This window comes from Panicum virgatum, chromosome 9N (assembly GCF_016808335.1).
Source record: "Panicum virgatum strain AP13 chromosome 9N, P.virgatum_v5, whole genome shotgun sequence".
NCBI classification, from domain to species: domain Eukaryota; kingdom Viridiplantae; phylum Streptophyta; class Magnoliopsida; order Poales; family Poaceae; genus Panicum; species Panicum virgatum.
In genome coordinates this window covers 9,675,089-9,696,096 of record NC_053153.1, presented here as the reverse complement: position 1 = coordinate 9,696,096, position 21,008 = coordinate 9,675,089, and the positions used below count along the sequence as shown (strand labels likewise).

The window sequence follows — 21,008 nt, the reverse complement described above, 5'->3', positions numbered from 1 at the left end:
AGATTCGTCTCGTCATGTACATCCAAACTGTGTAATTAGTTTTGTTATTTAATTACATTTAGTGCTTCATATATATGTTTAAAGGGGAGGTGAAAATTTTTGGGTGAAAATTTTTGGGAACTAAACGCGCCTAAATTTTTTTCTACTGTACTCGTCACATTAAATTTTTAGATATATGTATGAAATATTAAATGTAGTTAAAAGAAATAATTAATTATACAGTCTGACTGATTCCCATGAGATGAGATGAATCTAACTATGTTAATTAATCTATAATTAAACATTAATTATCAAATAACAACGAAACGTGCTATCGTACCTAAATCCAAACTTTTTCACCAACTAAACACACCCTTCATCTCACCCAGTCCCGTACAGGCTCAAACCGCTACAAGAAAATTTCTCGGGCCCAGCTAGCAGTCGGTAATCGCGGTGGATCGCCGGTACAGACTCCAACAAAAAGCAAGCTAATTTCAAAATCCTATGCACCTTGGTCCTGTAATTTCTAATATTCACCGAAGCGTACATGACAGCGCGACCGCCGACCGTTGGGCGGAGGACCATGCAAATAGCCAGACCGCTGGGGCCGTAATGCAAAAGCGCCCGCGCCTCTCCCTCCCTTCACCTGCACTCCATCGAGGCCCAGGCTGGCTGTCGTCCCGATCTATCTATAAAACGAGCCGAGTGGGTGGAGGCGGAACCCTAAGCCGAGCACCGCAGAGAAAGGCGTCTTCGCACTCGCCTCTCTCCGCGACTCAAAGCTTCCCCCCCTCCTCCCATTCCCCACCGCGCCGCCGCCCCACCCTTCCGACGACACCATGAGGGAGTGCATCTCGATCCACATCGGACAGGCCGGTATCCAGGTCGGAAACGCGTGCTGGGAGCTCTACTGCCTCGAGCATGGCATTCAGGTACCAATCCGCCCATTTCGCCTTCGTTTTCGCTCTGTGGTGGTAGATCTGTGGTCGATTTGGGTGTTTCTCGGGTTGATTGTGCTGGGTTTAGTGGATCTGAGTGGTGGGTGGAAATGGCATTAGAAATAGGTAAAACTGTGCGGATCTGGCTGTCTGCGATGGTGGCTGCTCAGAACTAAGGGTGCTTGGTCTAGGCCGTAGATCTGGTGGAATTATGGATATTCGCAGTCGCTATTGTTATAGATCTGGCTACGTAGATGTAGAATTTGAATAGGAATTAACCGGAATAACACATTATTTTACCTGGTCTGATTGTCTGAGTATTTCTCATTGCGTAAATGATTTAGCATTTTCCTGTGGTAGATTTCAACATTGTAGGTGTCTGTTTTAAGAAATTAGAGTCTCTGGTTCGTAATATCTGTTTAGATCTGGTGAAATTATGGTTGCTCGCAGTCGCAATTGTTGTAGATCTGGCTATATAGATCAATAGATGAAGAATTTGAATGGGAATTACCGAATTAGCAAGGATAGCACACTATTTTATTCGGTCTGATTGACTCGTCGTTTCCTTAGCGTAATTGTGGCTGATTGAGATTGATTTAGCCTATTCTTGTGGTAGATCTGAACATAGTAGGTGTCTGTTTTAATAAATTAGAGTCTCTGGTTCGTCATATATTTTTAGATCTAGACGCGTGTTGTGTGGAATAGTATGCTTATTATGATTCAATGTAGATTTGCTCGTATTGTACCAAAAGTTGGATCAAACTCTGTTAGAACTTGGTTATTGATGGGTCTGATTCTGTTTAAGATGTAGATCTGCCTGGTGTACCTAGTCTAGGTGGCTTTGAATGTTTGTGCCTCTCATGTAATGTGCTTTGTTCAGTACTGTACTGACATCCATTCATTATGTAGTTTTGTTATTAGCTTGTTTGTGATGTGAGCATTTTGATTATCTACTGTTTCCACTTGTGATTTGCACCTCTAATGCTGCTTGGTTTGCTCTATTCAGGCTGATGGCCAGATGCCCGGTGACAAGACCATTGGAGGAGGCGATGATGCTTTCAACACCTTCTTCAGTGAGACTGGGGCTGGGAAGCATGTCCCCCGTGCTGTGTTTGTTGACCTTGAGCCCACTGTGATTGATGAGGTGAGGACTGGCACTTACCGCCAGCTCTTCCACCCTGAGCAGCTCATCAGCGGCAAGGAGGATGCTGCCAACAACTTTGCCCGTGGTCACTACACCAGTAAGTAACAAGATATGTTCTTCAGCGGAAATTTTTTCCCAGATCCATTCTGAAGTGAATGTCTGACTTCAACTTCGATTGCCTGTCCTGCAGTTGGCAAGGAGATTGTTGACCTGTGCCTTGACCGCATCAGGAAGCTTGCCGACAACTGTACTGGTCTCCAAGGCTTCCTTGTCTTCAACGCTGTTGGTGGAGGAACGGGGTCTGGCCTTGGTTCCCTCCTCCTTGAGCGCCTGTCGGTTGACTATGGCAAGAAGTCCAAGCTTGGGTTCACTGTATACCCATCTCCCCAGGTCTCCACCTCAGTGGTTGAGCCATACAACAGTGTCCTGTCCACCCACTCCCTCCTTGAGCACACTGATGTTTCTGTCCTGCTCGACAATGAGGCCATCTATGACATCTGCCGTCGCTCCCTTGACATTGAGCGCCCAACCTACACCAACCTCAACAGGCTTGTGTCTCAGGTACTCTCTTGGTTTACCACGTTGCATTCTGTGGTGTCATTCTGATGACTAGTAAACGGTTTTGAAATCTGGGTGGTGTCTCTAACCATTTAACTCTTACCACTGTTGTGCTCCAGGTCATCTCATCTCTGACTGCCTCCCTGAGGTTTGATGGTGCTCTCAACGTGGATGTGAACGAGTTCCAGACCAACCTGGTGCCCTACCCGAGGATCCACTTCATGCTTTCATCCTATGCACCAGTCATCTCTGCTGAGAAGGCCTACCATGAGCAGCTGTCTGTTGCTGAGATCACCAACAGCGCCTTCGAGCCTTCTTCCATGATGGCCAAGTGTGACCCCCGCCATGGCAAGTACATGGCATGCTGCCTCATGTACCGTGGAGATGTGGTGCCCAAGGACGTGAATGCTGCTGTTGCAACCATCAAGACCAAGCGCACCATCCAGTTTGTGGACTGGTGCCCTACTGGGTTCAAGTGCGGCATCAACTACCAGCCACCCAGCGTGGTGCCTGGTGGTGACCTCGCCAAGGTGCAGCGTGCTGTGTGCATGATCTCCAACTCCACCAGTGTGGTTGAGGTGTTCTCCCGCATTGACCACAAGTTCGACCTCATGTACGCCAAGCGTGCCTTCGTGCACTGGTACGTGGGTGAGGGCATGGAGGAGGGCGAGTTCTCTGAGGCCCGTGAGGACCTTGCTGCACTTGAGAAGGACTACGAGGAGGTTGGCGCTGAGTTCGACGAGGGTGAGGAAGGCGATGACGGTGACGAGTACTAGACGACGATATGCTTCCTGCTATTGTGTCAGGGCCGTGTGCCGCAGTTATCCCGTGATCTGCCCGAGTGGCTCGTTCTTATCCTGTTCTGTGTGTCCGTTTGAACAATCTGTCTCCGTGTGTCGTTTACAACAGCTTATGTTGTAAGACTTTGTTTAATCCTCCTTTGTTTCTGGATTAATATAAATCCTTCTATGTTTCGTGTCTATTTGGTGTAGGTTACTATTTCCAATACTTTTTTTGTAACGTCGCAATGGTTTTTTTATAAGTTGCGGCCTGAACAGCGGGTTGCTCTTCGAGTCTTCGTCCACCAGCAGTCCTGTGGATGCCAATGTTCAGTCTGTTTCAATACGGTGCATAATAAGCTGTAGAATTGTTGATGCCAGAATACTACGGCTCATTGCTTGTGACAACATCTCAGATATACACGAAAGCGGCAAGCTATTCTGGCAAACATTCTTGCTTGACCAGGCTGCGACGCCAAGCAATCTGTAGTCATCGACTCACGAGTCTCATCCCAGAGCAACCACGCCAGCCTCTCCATTTCCTCAACATGTTGCCATCGCCGTCGCGGATAATTCGTTTCTTTTGCTCGCGTAGAGGGCCCAAGCAATCGAGGTGGTCGATCATATCCACTGGCCGAGCGGAGACAGGCCCACTGGCGTCTTCTACTGCCAGATCAAACGGCAGCGGGAAAAAAAAAACATGTGCCGGTTCTCCTGTCCTGGCCGTGCTGCTGGCACGATCTTGAGCCGTGCGAGTGAAAATGACCCACCATTAAAAGCTCCGCCGTTTTTCTCTTTGGACGTGTATCATGTTTCTGGAGATTCTGACGTTTTTATAAAATATCAAGAGGAGATTTTTGGTGCTGGTGTGGTCATTAGTTCATTGTGTCCGTGTTTAAATCTTGTAAACGCAAAACGTAAATTTTTTTGTAAATCACTTACATGGTGTACTAAATGTAGTCAAAAAATAAATCGTATTACAAAAATGGACTGTAAATCGCGAGACGAATCTAATGAGCATAATTAGAACGTGATTAGACACTAAATTGCTACAGTAATGCTACAATAAACATGCTCTAATGATCCTCTAATTAGGCTCATTAGATTCGTATCGTAGTTTACAGACGAGATCTGTAATTAGTTTTGTAATTAGTCTATATTTAATACTTCAAATATTGAAGATTTCTTTGCAAAAACGAAAAAACGCAAAATGCAAAGTGAACTAAACACACCCTGTATGGTCCATCAGGTTATCGTATATGAAGCAATCATGCATAGACATGGAGCGGAGTACAGTTTTTACCTTGCTCGTGTTCTATCTAAAATGCTCAAAACATGCAAGTTGACGTTATATGAATATACATTACAGACCGGTCGTAAAAAGTTGATGTTTGGATCGGTGGGAGTAGTAAATTACCGAAGGAGGAGATTCGGACTGAGGTATAGTAGTACTACCCAGAGGAGTAATTCTCTTCTGTTTTCATCGTGAAATTATTCCTATGCCTTCAATGATTGAGCAAGAGAAATGCTATGAGCAAAAAAAAAATCAGGGAAGAATTCATGTGGGAGTAGGACCTTGCTCCTTTGCTGATGGATATCTAAGCCAAGATAATACGTCCGTGGATCAAAATTTTCCATCTTTCTCCTACACCTGGTTTACTGTATACTTAGGGTGTCCGCAATGGTACTAGCTATTTGGTCAGCTGATGTGGAGGTGGGATAGAAAAGAAAAGACTATTTTATACTATTGAACCACACATGCTCATCTCACATGTTATTGGACTACATGAAATAGATTAGCCATTTGCTCGTCACTAGTGACTACTCTCTCCTACTTTTTTTTGTTGCTACATCAGATCTAACTACTCAAATAGCTAACCATTGTGGACGCCCTTACTGTCCCAACTCCCAAACGTGTCCCTTTGTGCAACAACCCCTTTTACGACTACCATATTTAATTTAGCTCGAAATAAATCTATTTATTTTCTTTCCACCTCAGCCGAAGTGCATGTAGGGAAAATACTACTACCTCCATCCTAGAATATCGCTATTTTTAATTTTTCTCAAAGTCAATATTTGAACTTAGACGGTAGATGATAAAAGAACCATAACCATTGGTAACATAAAAATAATATTAGTTTATTCATAAAGAAACCAACTATCATAACATGTAAAATTTCTATTTAAAAGTAATTATTTTTAAAGATATTATTGATCAAAGATAAAAATATTTAAAAATGACAAAGTCTAAAAGTTGCTATATTTTAGGATGGAGATAGTATCATATAGCATGTATGTGTCGAACTACTTCAAGACTTCTGTATCTCCCACTATCTCCATTCTTAAATATATGACGTTGAGCTAATTAAATTGTTCTAAACGTCATACATATACGGAGGCGAAGGTATAATTAACTTAACTACTACTCTTGACGTACCTTTTGCTAGTGAAGTGCCCCATCTCCTGGGATGATGTCGATCTCCCACGTCACATTCACCTCACCAAAAGACGCTATGCTCGCTGATAGCAACATGGAGAAATGCCACTCATCAAGTCATCATCCGCTTGAATTGATCAGTCACTGGAATAAGGAATTCTCGTTCGATTTCTCGTTTATTTTATTTTGTTTTATTTTTGAGGACTCGGTTCACAGTTCCCGGTCGAACGAGAACGCCTGGAAGTCAGATGAGCAGTATGCCGGTATGGCAGCAGGAAGCCGCTGTTCCAGATGGGCTTGCAAATTGCACCGTCCATGGAGGAGCACGGCAATGATTCTAGAATATCCCCTGGCAGCTTCCTTGCCGTCATTCCACGAATTCTTGTGCATCAGTTGGAGAACATCGACCTGCGTGCCTCGTGCCTAACATCACAAGACATGAGGTAAACAAAAAAAAGGATATTCGGAACAGGAACGGGCATCAATGCAAAATAACACCACATAAAAATCAGAAGTATTTTGAAATTGAGATTCAGTCCTAGCCATGACCATGAGGTTCATGAACCACACTGTTCCAGGATGAAAATTGATTTATTTATCTTTTTGAAAATAAATAAATAAATCAGTTTTCTTTCTAAAATAAAAAATTATTTCCAAGCAGAGGCATGAAACTGAAATCAACAAAGTTGCAGGAGCAGAGTATGGAGGGTTTGGTCAAGACTCAAGACATTCTTTCGTCAAGAGGATTTGATTTTTTTTTTGTCTTAAAAAAAGAAGTGGAAAGGAGGCATTCTCAGGGGAGTTTTATGGGCATTAAATAGACTGTCATATCAGCATTTTTGATGATGTAGTAGTGTATTAATAAAGAGAGAGGTGAAATAAGTTTCATGGGGATGAAACCTTGTACACGATGCAGTAGTATCTTGCATGTAATCTGAAAAACAACGATAGGTAAAACTATGCATTGAGGTAAGGTGTTTCATCCTAGTTTCAAATATTTTTAGATGATGTGTCACTATAGATAATTGTGTCCATAAAACTTTCACAAAGAATAGTCTAATTGTGCAACGACGACCTGAGTCTTCATCATAGTATCATGATGTAGCTAGAGCTAGGCTAATCAGCATAGGATTAGTTAAGCGTCACTTGCGGTTTTAAATGGGCCTGCCTCCGGCGACCAGCAGTACAGCATCAGTAGAGAAAGTGGCCGCCGGACGCCGGCGCCGCGCCGGGCAGGCTGCCGGCCACAACCATCACATATATAGAAGGAAGGGAACTGCTGCTTCAAAAATAGTTTTAAAAAAATGTTAGTCTCCTACGTGATCCATATTCATATCAATAGCGTGACACCCTTTCATGCACCAAGCGTTTCTTAATCCCAGCACTATCTGACATTCACACATAAGCAATGGTCTTTTTTATGCTCGCATGCAAGCCAGCAGTAAACTAGTAAAGTTTTGGTCAGGCCTTTTGTGCAGTGCATTCCAGTGAGGCGGCCCCGGCAAGTCAGAGTTTGGATGATTCAGAAAAGCCAAAGCAAATTGTTTTTTTCTGGCACTACATTGCTTTACACATACTAGCTGACGCGTATAGTAGTGACAAAATGGGATTGTCTCTAGCTACTTGATAAGTATCCCGGATGCTGGTTTTCTGCTTGTTAATATGCTCCGACTCTGAATGGAAGCTTACCGCGTGTACGCAAAATTGAAGTTTATCCAGCTCCGAACGGGACATCTGCAGCGGTGCGTATATCATTATGTCCCATCAATGTGGGCACTTAGTCATCATTTTATTACTTGCTTGCTTACAGCCTGGAAATGTCCCTGCTGCGGGAAAAAATAGAAAATGAGAACCTTTGCTGGGTGGCTTTGAATTGCCACACCTACAACTGTTTGTTTACGACTCATGATCCAACAGTCCAAATTTTTGGATGGAAAATAATCATTGTAGTAGTGGTTCACCATTCATAATTCATGGTTATATTTGTCTTTTTTCCTAAAACTATATTTGTCTTAATTAGCTCAGTTGATTTTTCTCAAACTACACTGGCGTTCATAATTGGTATGGCCGCAGGATGTAGTAGTAGAGTACCTCTTGGAATACAAGTTCTATACGGTTTTTTCTTTGAAAGATTAGTTCTATACGGTTTTTGCAATAAAGTTTGTTCAGCGCCAGAGGAAAAGGAACCAAAACCAAAACGGAGGAGAAGAGCACGAGGGCGAAACCGTAATCTTGGGTTCCAAGGGTCCCAGAGGCAAAGTTGCTCCCGTCCTCCGCCTACAAATACGCAGGCGCCCCACCTTGCTTCCTCTCTCTTTCTCTCCTCTCCTCTCTCTCTCTCCCCACTCGCCGCCTCGCCCCGCCCTTCCCGCACACACCACCTGTCCCCGCCCCTCTCCGCTCCCGAGGCTTAGGGCTCCGGCCGCGCTCCCCTCCCCGCATTCCCGATCTCGCCGCCGCCCGCCTGGCCTCGGCCTCGATCGCCCTCCCCTCTCGCGCTCCGTCCGTTCCGGATTGTCTCGCCGCAGGTGTGCCTTGCCCCGCCGCGATGGTGTCGGGCGGGTGCGTGGGGGCGGAGGTGGACCCGGAGGCGGCCGCGGCCGCGGCGGCGGCGGCGGCGGCGGAGAGGGACGAGGCGGTGGCTCCGGCGCCCGCGAGGGAGCTCGTGGTGGGGTACGCGCTCACGTCGAAGAAGGCCAAGAGCTTCCTCCAGCCCAAGCTCCGGGGGCTCGCCAGGTACCTCGGGGGGATCACGTGCTGCGCCTTGGTTTCGGTAGAGATGGGGTGAGGGCGAAAAAGTGCGCCGCGCCTGGGATATTTTGGTGGGGCTGGATTGGTGTGCATTGGGGCCGAGCGTTTGGTGTGGCTGTCCTTTGATGTTGATTTGACTGAATTGGACGGAATAGAACAGTGAATTTTTCTCTATTCAGTTTTTTCCTAACGATTTTAAGGATCAGTGGAGGAACTTGCCCAGTAGAGCAGGACTTCGTCTTCTATCCTGCTTATTAGTACCACCACCTCGTTAATTCATTGACCCCCTGTCTCTGTCTTGGTATATTCTGGAGACAGAGATCCCCCGCACCCTGTTTTCTCATATTTGGCGTTTGGGGATGGCTTTATAGTATTACTATTTCAAAGAGTTAAAGAGTCTACTAGCAAACTGCTGAACTGAAGAAATTGTTAACTTAAACAGTAAGAGAATAAAACGTCGGATAAGGTGGGCACTTTGTGTGGAGTTTTGGGGCAGATGGTGGTGCAAATCGTTCTTGAGATTGAAAAGTCTGACTGAATCTCTGCTTTGTGATATGATTTGATTTTTCATAGAGGTCCATGCCTTTTTGGTTTTCATGCCAAAGTGGAGGCACTCTTGCTGTTCCTTTCCAATTAGAATCATTATTATATAATATTCTATAATTTTGGATAATCTTATACTAATGTTTATTCTATTACAATGGAGGGGGCTTCATTTCTAGATTCTAGAATCATCGTTCTCATTGACTACATAACAAGAAGCTGTGTGGGTGTGGCATTTAATAAAATCTCCATGTTGCTGCTATTTTCTTTTGGGATAAGAAAGCGACATTGGTGCATTCCATATCGTGCGGTAGTATTATAATCCCTTCTGATAGCAACCATTCCTTGACTTACCCAGTGATAGCAATCTGTTGAAAGTTTAGTGCGCAATAGTTATGTGTATGCTTGACTGCTTCTTTTATCGATAGATGGGTCCAGATGTTATAGCTAGTGTAGGGATCCAGGTTGTCATAATATATTATATATAAAAGCATAACTTTGTTTACTCTATTACTTGTGATCCTATAATGCAATTTTGTTGCCTCTTGAATCATGGGTTACAATTCGTACCCCTGCACATACATCAATCGGATAAGGACAGGATGTTGAATATGGAAATAATGTAGGTTCAACATGTTATTATTGGAATTCTTTAGTGCCGTGTGATAAGCATGTGATTTACCTTTTATGCTTGTACTGATCCTCATGTTCTCTTAACAACCCCGTAGTGTTGGATCTCCAGTCTGTTCAATGATTATATAGCATGGCAGCCTGTCTTTCCTTTTAAAAAGTTTCAGGCAATGCACCACGTACAAAGAACATAATCTAGCGGTAAACATGCACATTGATATAGACCAGTGCCGTGCCATTTCTGAAAAATGACATTTTCTATTGTACCATAGCCAAGTGGAAGCTGGTCCTGTCCCATCAGATGCAGGACTCATATTCCAGCAACAGTTGAGGAGGCTTTTTTTATAATGCAAATTGAAACTATCTGTGGGAACTTGTTTTTTAATTAAAAAAGATAAAAATGTAAAGATATGGAGTTTATAAAATCACCATGCTTAAAGGTGCTGCAGAAAGAGAAACATGCTTATAATTTGTGCTTGCAGATTATCTATTTATACCTTGTAGCTGAGAGTTTGCATATTTGCGTCGGCTGCCAATTTTTCTCCTATTTGGCAGCTGTTTCGTACTTATGCCTGGATTATCACTTTCTCATCGTTATATAACATACTGCAGGAAAAAAGGAATCTTATTTGTTGCTATTGATCACAAACGTCCATTATCGGATCAAGGTCCATTTGACATTGTTCTTCATAAGGTTAGCCAATATGGATACAACTATCTATACTCCAAGTCTGTAGAAGTCTAAAACTTTCAGTGTTGTTGCTTGGCTAAGATATTTTATTGACGGCAATATGTTACTGCTGTATTTTTTACAGTTGACTGGAAAGGGCTGGCAGCAATTGCTGGAGGTGGGTTATCCAAAATTTGTTGAAACCACTTCTAAAGTTTCTGTTTAGGAGGCGCGTCTAATACATATATTCAAATTATCCCTTTCTTTATATCTTTTAGTTTTAAAATCTGTAAGCTATGTTTCCTCATTTTGATAGGAATATAGGGAAACACACCCAGAAGTTACTGTTCTTGATCCGCCTGGTGCAATAGCACATTTGCTTGATCGCCAGTCCATGCTTCAAGAAGTTTCTGAATTGGACCTCACGGATCGTTACGGTAATTTCTTTCAGTAATTTTTCAGTTTTTTATTTGGAAGAAATGCACCAGTTTCATGAGGCAACACCACATTTTTTTTATTCTCTTATGTAGCAAGAAACGTTGGCCCTTCAATAATAAAGTAATAATACAGAAACATGTTTACTCTGAAGTAAGGAATATATTTCCTTGCGAGAAGAATTTTTTTACCAGCTTACCACTATTAGACATTTTCCTTGCTCTAATGTCCACCTGATACCATTTAATTTATATACCATAAGTACAAAAAACAGAGCACTTAGCTTCTCAGTGGTAATTTTATGATAGTTCAAACATTATCTAATCTGGTTATGCAGTCAGGAACTGACATGGCATATGGATTTAAGTTTTATTACCAAGCAAAAATTGAGGGCCAAATACCTCTGGTAGCACTCCTCTCAAACGGGCTTGGGAGGAGTGCTGCTGGAGCTATTTGGAAAAAATGAGCTATGTCAGCTTGCAGCAGAGCACAACACTAGGTGAAGGGTGATTTTCACCACTATTGATAATTGAGGATATGGATAAATGGTTTTGCAGTTGATGTGGAAATTGAACTGACGTGTTTAGGGGGTAGATCAGAGGATACATTCATTCACTGTCTAGATTGCTTCCCTTTATATATTTCAGCTATACAAACATAAAATGCTTCAAACCTGATACTGATCTGGAATTTCTGAAATACATCCTGATGTTGACAGCCTGTATTTCAAGAAGGTGATCTTACTTAGTTGAAACAACGGAATTACACATTTAGTTTATGCACTAGTTAAAGATAGACTGCAATTTTTCTTGCTTGTGTAACTGTGTTGCCTGAACTTTCGATTATTATAAACATGAGGAAACATAAGTTTTTCCCCAGAGGAATAGGTTTTATTTATGGATACTCCATGTCCATGTATATTAACAGATGAATATATGAAGTCACCCCATTGCTTTACTTTTACTAGTTTACGACAAAATTAAAGTCCGTATCAAGGGATTCAGCAGGCTGTGTCTTGTACTCCCTCCATACCTGAATTAGTTGTCGTTTAGGACATGATTGTGCTTACCAAGGAGTGATTAATTAGGGGTACTTTTTCCTTCTTTGCCCTTATTAAATAGCGATGTGGATGCCAACTTTACAGCACCCATGCGTAGCTCGAGTGGTTATTCTTCCGTGGCCCGAGGCTGGGGACGACGGTTCGAGTCCCCCGCACGCGCGTTTTTTTGCATTGCGCTCGCGGGGCCCGCTTGCATGGAGGGAGGCACGTTTAATGAGACCGTGGCGCACAGGTGGGAAGCGAGGCCCTGGACGGGAAACGATGCAAAGCAACGCATTTAATTAGGGGCAATCTGGTCCAATATGAAGCGCCTGTGCTTCCAGCGACAAGTTTTGCGAAATCGATCCATACGTCCAGAACGACAGCTAATTTAGGTAGGGAGGGAGTACATGTTAAGCCAATATTCAGCTCTACTAGCAACCTGAGTCAGTATCAAGGGGTTCAACATGCTGTGTCTTGTACGTGTTAAGCCAATACTCAGCTCTACTTTAGCATCCTTTGTGTGGAACTAGGCACCATAATATTTTTTTTTTCAATTTTACATGTGGCGGTAAAGGCATTTGCGTCATCGTTTTAATGCTTTGTTATTTGTTAATCTATGCTGGCAACAAACTGTATTCATCTTATTACATCTAAACTTTCCTCCACTGTTTAGGAAGATGGATAGGATCATATCAATAGATGGTTCTTAGAACCTTTCTAAAGGCTGATTTCATCATTATGGTGCAGTTGTCTTTTGCAGGTAAAGTACGTGTTCCTAAGCAGCTATTTGTTAATACAGATCCCTTGTCAATACCAGCTGCAGTTACTAGGGCTGGGCTTTCTCTTCCATTAGGTAAGCTGCTCCTTAGTTGTTTGTGATGCATTTTTTACTGTCTTCTTAGTGGTCAGGGCTTCTGTCTTAGTTATATCTGCCAAAACATTCTACAATATAAGATTAGATTTTCATTCCAGGTGTATATGTTTGATTTCATGCTCTTAAACAAAAGAGTTTGCTTTGCAATGATCAAAGTAAGAGAAAGGTAAATAGAAGCTTAAGAAAGAAAGCATGGCTCCCTGCAGTCACAAATAAGTGTTGTTTTACTTCATTATAATCTAAAAAAAACATAAAATTGGCCACTGATTTTTAATGTAAGGAAATTGTAATACCATGAAAGTATTCTTTGGGGCTACATTTATTTAGATTATTTTTTGCATTCTGATCTAAGATATTGTTAGTCAGATGTAAAATAGTTTAGCACGCATTAGAAAGTGATTCATATTTCTACTCTCTTTTTTTGTGTTGGTGGTGGTGGTGGGAATGTGTCGTGCTAAATGTCTTGTAGCGTACCCATGGATCATTCTCTCTGGAAATGCCTCACCCTTTATCTGAAGTGACAAAATGACTATAGATGTGCAACTGTCATCTTCTGATATCATCACCTTTGGTTCTTCATTTCATATATTAGATTATATAACTTCTACCGACATCGTACAAAATTATTAGCTCATCCATTTGGCTGTTATAATGGTTGTTAAATATCGTTAAGTATATTTACAATTATTGAATGAGGCAGCTTGCAGCATATTTTATTCAGATAAATGGCAACAGGAACTGTTTTGATATATTTTGGAGTGACCTTTAAGTGACTGTAGTCATTAATCATTGGCATGGCTGAGTTCCGTGTTGGTGCTTCCATGTCCTAGCTTTAACCTTGTTACTTTGCAGTGGCGAAACCCTTGGTGGCAAAATCTCATGAGCTATCTCTTGCTTATGATCCAACTTCATTGACCAAGCTTGAGCCCCCCTTGGTTCTTCAGGAATTTGTTAACCATGGTACATTCATTGAGTTGTGCATGTTCTTCCTTTTGAATGTTCTGCAGTTCCGTATTTTGAAAATTATTAACCTTTTTATTTTGGTTTTTGTCATTTATAGGTGGTGTCATGTTTAAGGTCTACATTGTAGGGGATGCAATAAGGGTTGTGCGTCGGTTTTCACTCCCTAATGTTGATGAAGGTGATCTCTCGAATAATGCTGGGGTGTTTCGGTTTCCAAGGGTCTCTTGTGCTGCAGCCAGTGCAGATGATGCAGATCTTGACCCTTGTGTTGCTGGTACGCTTGCCTGCCCTGTTCTTGGTCCTTGAAGTTGTTGAAGGGATATTATTCCATTTTGGTATTAAGAAACATTATTGACAACTGATTCAAACATATCCCATCAGAACTTCCTCCAAGACCATTGCTCGAGATATTGGCACGAGAGCTGCGCCGACGACTGGTACCAATGATTCATGCCCCCCTCTTTCCTGTTTCTCCGCAAGTTATTCCCACAGTGATCATCCTTCCAACTGATTGACAGGGTCTTAGATTGTTCAACATCGATATGATCAGAGAGCATGGAACAAGAGATCGGTTTTATGTTATAGACATGAACTATTTCCCTGGTATGTGATCTGACATTCAGACTTATCTTGAGCATCTCGGGCTTTGTAACATTGTTGCTTGAACTAATGGTCAATTGTCATATCTTATTTTGGTAGCTTAAAGTCTTTATATTAGTTCAGGGAGTAATACTCTGACACTCATGTGAAATACTGAAAAGAGGTAGTTCAACTCCCGCAACTCCTTTTATCAGCTCAGCACAGCAGTTATTGTTAATGGTAGGAGCACAAAACGAGTATATGATACTTTTGCTTGTGACATATCACATATGTGCCATGTATCGTTTGTAAAGCTTTTAGAAACAATTTGGAGTTCAAAGACTGGCTAGAACTCGGCACATCGAAGTTATACCTGCTCAGCATGTATTCTTGTGGGTAGATTCCTCGATTCTACAAGCAATTAGCCCTAAGTCAGAACTTTTTGTTTCCTTTTCTACTTAACGCAGTTCTTCTAACTAATGGAGGGACAACTTCTTTGCACGCAGGGTACGGCAAAATGCCCGGGTACGAGCATGTGTTCACTGACTTTCTGCTTAGTCTTTCCCAGAAAGAGTACAAGCGTCGACCAAGCTATAGCTCAGGCGAATGGTGAATGCGGAAGAAGCTGTTTCGCCAGGTCCCTGTGTTGATATGTCTAGCATCCACAGTGCGTGCGTACAGATGTGCTTCCTCCATCCATGGGAGATGAGATGGGGGTAGTGGAGTTGGGCATCAGTAGTTGCGATAAGAGCAGCGAGGACTGTTGTCAGGCTGTAATTAACTTGTTGCTTCACATTTGCTAACTGTTCATGTCCTAGAATAATTTTATTTCGCTCAGTGATATTGCTGATCAAGTAGAGCTACTTGTAAAACTCACGGCTTGAATCTCGAAAAATAAACGGGGTGGTAATCTGCATGAACTGCTAACATTTCACATCTCGTGCCAGGTGGTACTTAAATTTGGGTCGCAGCTGGGCTGGGCATCAGCAGAGCTGCGGCCAGCCGTTGAGCTACCGGCACGCAGCGCGGAGGTTGCCTTGCAATGGCTACGAACGCGGCGGCTCTCCATCACTGTGGTGGAGACTGAAGTACTGAACCGGCCGGCGGTGGCGGCGTCGGCGGGGCACAGCGGTGAAACGCAACGAACCGCGCGGGGCGGCCGGGCGGCCGAGCCGGAGTGACCTGTGCTGTGAGCCCGCGGCGCGTGCCGGGGAAGCCGTTGTGACGCGAGCTGATGGGATTCTTCTTCTGGTTAATGTACGTATATATATTTCAGCTGCAAATATTTGCTCTCGAGTCTTCTGTTACATAAGAGTACGCTAAATATGGACCTGTCAGGTGGTTACGTCACATATGTACGGCAGGAGCCACTCCTAGTCTGCACAACCAGCTCCCTCCCGGTGACCCCAGTGGCAGTAGCGTCTACGTTCGCCGCCGGCGCCGGGTCACCAACCAAACCATCTAACACCTACACGCAGTGCGCCTTGCCTGCCGCCTCCTCGATGCTGTGCTCGTGTGCCTCGGACACCTCCTGCACGGTGTCGCAGAGCTCCTGGCTGGACTCGGACGCCTCCTGCGCGGGGTCCTCCAGGATGAGCTCGATCGGTACCTGCCCGCCGCTCCGGGAGGAGCCCTCCGCCCCCGGCGGCGTCTGGCTGTACGCGTCCTGCAGGTGCTGGTGGATCTCCTGCATCCGCCCCGACTGCTCGTCGTCCCTGTCCAGCTCGATCACGTCCTGCCGCGCGACACAGGATCGTTGAGAGACGGCCGGCGTCCATGGCGGCGGAGCCTGATGATAGATAGATAGATAGAGCCGGGGCTGGGGTCCTTTGCTCAATTACCTGGGCGGAGTAGGCCTCGAAGATGCGGGAGAAGCGGTGGCGGCAGTACTCGTTGAAGAGGACCGTGGCGACGAGGAGCAGGATGGTGAAGCCCGACGCCACCGGGGAGTGCTTGATGGTGAAGACGCCCAGCGCGATCACCTGCATCAGGACCAGCGAGAACACGATGGTGTTGTGCATGATGGGCCACAGCTTCCCTCCCATCTCGTACTTCGGGTAGTACACGTTCAGAATCTGCACAGCAAAATTCAGTTCAAGCTAAATGGTAAAACGAGCGAATTCGGACCTACAGAGAGAAGTAAGACAATGCCCTCACCTGATTCCGATACACCAAGTAGCCTAGGCAGAAGTAGACGAGCAAGAAGGGCAGGATGAGGGGCGCCATGATCGCAAACGTGAAGCCAAGCAGGATGAACAGGAGGACTTTGGGCACTTCAGTGTGGTACGGGAAAGAGTAGACATATTCCGTGCTCTGCTGGCAGCAGAATATGCATTTGCTGAAGAAGTTATACACCAGGTTGTACACTTGCAAAATCTCCGAGCACAGGCTTGCCCAGCCTGAGGTGAGGACATACGTGATGAAAAAGGTTGCCTGCAGAAAGAAGTCAAGGTCAGTTTCAGACAAGCATGAACAAGAGGATGCACCAGAGTTTCTAGGATAAGATGGAGGAAGATGCCCTCAATTTAGCGGTAAAAACATTAAAACATCATCACCTGCTTTGGCACCAGTTCAGCTAGCATAGTTGGCATATCCTTTGGTCTGGTGAAGACGTTGAGCTGATTAAGTACGGATCCTGACAGGACATTAACAAAGAAGACATTCCAGACGGTAAAGAACAAAATCTTTAAGCAAGCACTCCTTTTTCTTCCGCTGCGAGAGATCGACCCTTCGATCGAAGAGAAGAGCATCATCAGTGGAGGGACGGTGTACAAGGAGAGCAACAGAACAACGCTAGGAAGGTATCCCGTTACAACTCTGGCGAAGAAGGACCTATAAGCAAGAAAATTATGCAGGATCTCAGTCACTGTAAACCTCAAACTTGAACAGCAGCTAAGGGTGGCCTTCTGGACTTACTTATTTAGGAGACCTCTCAAGTTTGGAAACATCTTTTTGAGCTGCTCGAGTTGCATCATGCTTTGGACAAATGCGACAGGGATAATGAACACGAACATGAAAACAACACTAGCTGCAAGTGTCGCTAATTTCCGGAGCCAGATCTGTTTGTAGGGGATCCAAAGATTTGACCAGTATACATCGCGTGGCTCAGGAGCCAAATCTGTTACCCATAACATAGGATTTGATGATTGAAGTACTCGAGAAGCGACGACAGCTGCATAGCGAGTCTTGAAGAATACTAAGGCACCTGGACAGTTCTGTTCAGTAACAAAACAGACTTCATACTGATGCACAGAAATCATAATTGTGATGCTTTCCTATATGACATGCTGAGACAATGACAAGATCATGTGACATTGCAGGTGAAAAGATGCAATTTTATTATATAGGATTGCAAGATAGAAGAAAACCTTTTGAGCATCCACTACTTCCGGATTCGTGAGGTCTGCCTTCTTGGCCTCAATGAACTTATTGCGGTAAAGTTGAAATGAAGAAGCTCTTACTCCACAAACACCACATCTGGACATGCTGGATCTTCCATTCCTCTCAGATACAGAAAGTCTTACCCTCACAAATTTCCTATAAGCCCTCTCTGCTCTATCCTACAGAATGAAACTAACAGTCCTGAGTAAAATAATCCCAATATAGGTTGTGCTGCATAAGCAAAGATATATAACGTGAATACGAACTACAAGTTTAACATGGTTCGTTGGCATCCTGCAGGAGGCTAAAAGCTTAACGAAAGAATATAAGTTACACAGTTAACTAAATCTGAAGTACTCCCACCATTTTTACCTTGTCTAAAAAGTCATATATTTAATTTTCTGAAGAAACGAATATAATAAAAGCTTCCTGTTCTCTCGTTGTCTTTTATACAGTATATTTTGTTAGAAAAATTATTTCCAATAATATTAATCTTTGCGACTGAAATGAATTCTTACCACAAATCTCTGAAAATGTCCTTTCCGAAGGATCATTTGGTGTGACAAGTAACTTGATCCATGATAGTTAACAAAGAAATTTCTGATTGTATCGTCAAGCAGTTCATTGTCTGACTTTGGAATTGAACGGACAAGCACAGTGAAATGGCCAGGATTCGGTGATGATCCAGTAATATGTGCTAATCTCTTCCTCGAAATATACTTGTACTCCTGTAACATGATGACTTAAAGTCGGCTGCACTAATGTTTGTAACTCAGAGGAACATTAAGGTAAAACCATTAGGAGAAGAGCATAGGTCATACATGGAAAAGAAGAATACAAGCCGAGATTGTGATTATGTATAAAGCAATGCAATGCACCCAAAGCCTGCACAAAACCAGAACTCTCATCAAAATGATCGTAGGGCAGAATTGGATGAAATGTATAATATCTCACAACAATAAGCAATAGAAATATCGTTAGTTTACTATGATGAATGTAATTACACCTTGAAGTTTAGTTACTCATACAATTTAGCAGAGTTGTTAAAGTTTTACATCAGCAATAAAACATATAATACTCCCAATAGCTTTAAAATAACACAAAGTTTTACACCATGAAAAACGAAACTAAGAAAGCATGAAAACACAACATACTGGTGGAATGGAAGTATGGCGGGGCCCAAAGAAGCAAAAACAAAGTATGAGGGTGAAATATTGTTCATTCTTCAGCCAAGGCCAGGGACCATGGTTGATTTTTCTTTTCCTTCTCTTCTTGCAAAGATCGCATAACTTGCCAAGTCCTTTTTCCCTTATATTTGATGCAGTTAACTAATATTTCATATTTATTTAACCTTATGTTACCATCTTAAAGACATTAAACCAAACAGGGGTATAGATAAAAGTGCACTATACAGTAAATGGAATGAAGTTGCAGAGCTTACTTTTGAGATTCTTCTATGATATTAGCTATGGTAAAAACATTCAGCGGCTCTGTCGGAATATGATTGTGAGTCATCTCTTTCCCATGATAATTAACAGGAAGCACTCCAAATACACAAACAAGAGAAGTAATTGAGAAGATCCGAATGCTGCATAACAAGTAGCATACTGTTGTAAGTCACCGATAAAAACAAGGATCAAGACGACAAGAGATATCCTTGTATTGACGTCGTTTAATGCATTTATGAATTTGCACTCGAGTGATTTAAACCATAAGAACAGCACTCAAATGGTTATGCGTGTAGCAGTGCTCAGTATAGTAATATTGAAGAGGAAAACCTGAAAATGAAGAGGCGGAGGAACACAACAGAGTCCAAACCAGCAACTTGGCGAATTTCTTCTTCGGTACACCAGTATGCCTTTACAATCCAACCAGCAGTAGGCAGTAACCTTTCGAATGAGAAGTAATCGTCCTGCTTCTGGAACTTTTCTTCAGCAAGACGCCTCCCAAAGTATACGCTGAAGTTGTGAGGTTGCTTCCTCAGGACAGAATAGAGGGACAAGAACAACACGCAGACAGCGATATTTATCCCCGCCGAAGTCAAAAGGGCAGAAAATTCCATCCCCCGCCTCTACCAGTTTGGAATCCTGACCATCTACCCATGAAAGAACTGCAAATTCACAAGATCAGATCCTCCAGGCATGCTGTTATGAACAGTTTTATCTTGCAATGCCATCGACGCTTCCCTGAAGAAACCAATTACCAAATCTGATGCTAGAGACTGAATTAGACATTTTACTACCATTCAACAGAAAAGTCATTTGATTTGACTGTGCTAACGAGGGTGGTCAATATTTGCAGTCCTAATATTACAATTTTTTCCGCTAACGATTAGATTAGGCATCTCATGATCAATTGGTTGCATTTAGAGAAAGCTCTCCTCTCCAAGGCCCCTAGCGTTAAAAAGAAACACAGAAACTGCAATCTCTCGATCAGCCCTGATCTGAAGGCTAACCAACTTCCATTTTTTTAAGGGGAAAAAAACAGGTGCCAAATTCTTAGAAAATGTGGCAGCTGAACTAAAAATCTAATCAATTCCCCCGTGTCCGATTTGGATTGGTAATTAACAGCTGAAATTCGCAGAACATTAACCAAATCCATGTGTTTGATACGTGAACAAAATGAGGAAGAAATTCTCAAACTGGGCAGGTGGAACCTGGCCAGAAATATCGACTGGCGGGCAACAAATGCCCAGCCTCCACCGCAAACTCCAGCCGTTTCTCTGCACTTTCCTCCACACATTGCTGGACAATGCGGGATTGCGATTTCGCACATGATGAACCGGGGCTAGCTAGGTCCGTCGAAAAAAAAAATGAACCGACGGCGGCGGGGTAGGATCGGTCGGACGAGTGGTACCTCGGGAATCGCTGGTCGCGCGGTGGGAGGGGGCGAGGCGGCGGCCGGCTCGATGAGTCGCCGGCGCTGGGCGCGGCCGAGGTGTGCGGCGACGGCGGAGGAGAGGCGCGAGAGCTGGCGGGCGTGGGCGCGGTTTCCTTGCCGAGACAACCGTTCGCCCAAAATGCCCAGTCGCCTGCGCCGGGGAGCTTGCATGCGGCCGCGTAGGCGTTGGCCACAGGGGGCGCGTTTTGGCCTTGTTTTTTTTGGCAACAAAACTAGCAGTACGTTTTTCAAGAAGAGAATTTCACATGCATAAAGTATTAAATAAAATTTATTTATAATTTTTTTTAAGAATTGGTGTAACTTTTCGCGACAAATCTAATGATGGTAATTAATCAATAATTAGCTATAGTGATACTACAGTAACCATCCTCTAATCGCGCGGTCAAAGACCTCATTAGATTCTT

The 21,008-nt window shown here is 43.5% G+C and overlaps 3 protein-coding genes across 4 annotated transcripts; 2 read left to right on the top strand and 1 right to left on the bottom strand.

Annotated features, from left to right (window-relative positions):
• The first annotated feature begins 644 nt into the window (after positions 1–644).
• Positions 645–3,601, top strand: LOC120691443 (tubulin alpha-2 chain). Its single transcript, XM_039974512.1, has 4 exons — positions 645–911; positions 1,924–2,158; positions 2,252–2,622; positions 2,739–3,601. The coding sequence occupies exons 1-4, from the start codon at positions 819–821 to the stop codon at positions 3,393–3,395; spliced, it is 1,356 nt and encodes a 451-aa protein (XP_039830446.1). The 5' UTR covers positions 645–818; the 3' UTR covers positions 3,396–3,601.
• A 4,563-nt stretch (positions 3,602–8,164) lies between these two features.
• LOC120687869 (inositol-tetrakisphosphate 1-kinase 3-like) lies at positions 8,165–15,249 on the top strand. Its single transcript, XM_039969949.1, has 10 exons — positions 8,165–8,571; positions 10,372–10,453; positions 10,575–10,607; positions 10,746–10,866; positions 12,667–12,759; positions 13,633–13,740; positions 13,841–14,017; positions 14,125–14,180; positions 14,262–14,346; positions 14,829–15,249. The coding sequence occupies exons 1-10, from the start codon at positions 8,384–8,386 to the stop codon at positions 14,933–14,935; spliced, it is 1,050 nt and encodes a 349-aa protein (XP_039825883.1). The 5' UTR covers positions 8,165–8,383; the 3' UTR covers positions 14,936–15,249.
• Positions 15,250–15,568: 319 nt separating this feature from the next.
• On the bottom strand, positions 15,569–20,764 carry LOC120687868 (CSC1-like protein RXW8). 2 transcript variants are annotated; one of them, XM_039969947.1, is made up of 11 exons: positions 20,560–20,764; positions 19,482–19,813; positions 19,145–19,291; positions 18,525–18,588; positions 18,222–18,431; positions 17,691–17,882; positions 17,239–17,537; positions 16,878–17,154; positions 16,480–16,755; positions 16,164–16,397; positions 15,569–16,057 (listed from the first exon to the last, which is right to left on the bottom strand). In XM_039969947.1, the coding sequence occupies exons 2-11, from the start codon at positions 19,763–19,765 to the stop codon at positions 15,791–15,793; spliced, it is 2,250 nt and encodes a 749-aa protein (XP_039825881.1). In that variant the 5' UTR covers positions 19,766–19,813; positions 20,560–20,764; the 3' UTR covers positions 15,569–15,790. The 2 variants fall into 2 exon arrangements, with proteins under 2 accessions (XP_039825881.1, XP_039825882.1); XM_039969948.1 differs by lacking the exon at positions 20,560–20,764 and having other exon boundaries at positions 19,482–20,430.
• Positions 20,765–21,008: the final 244 nt, after the last annotated feature.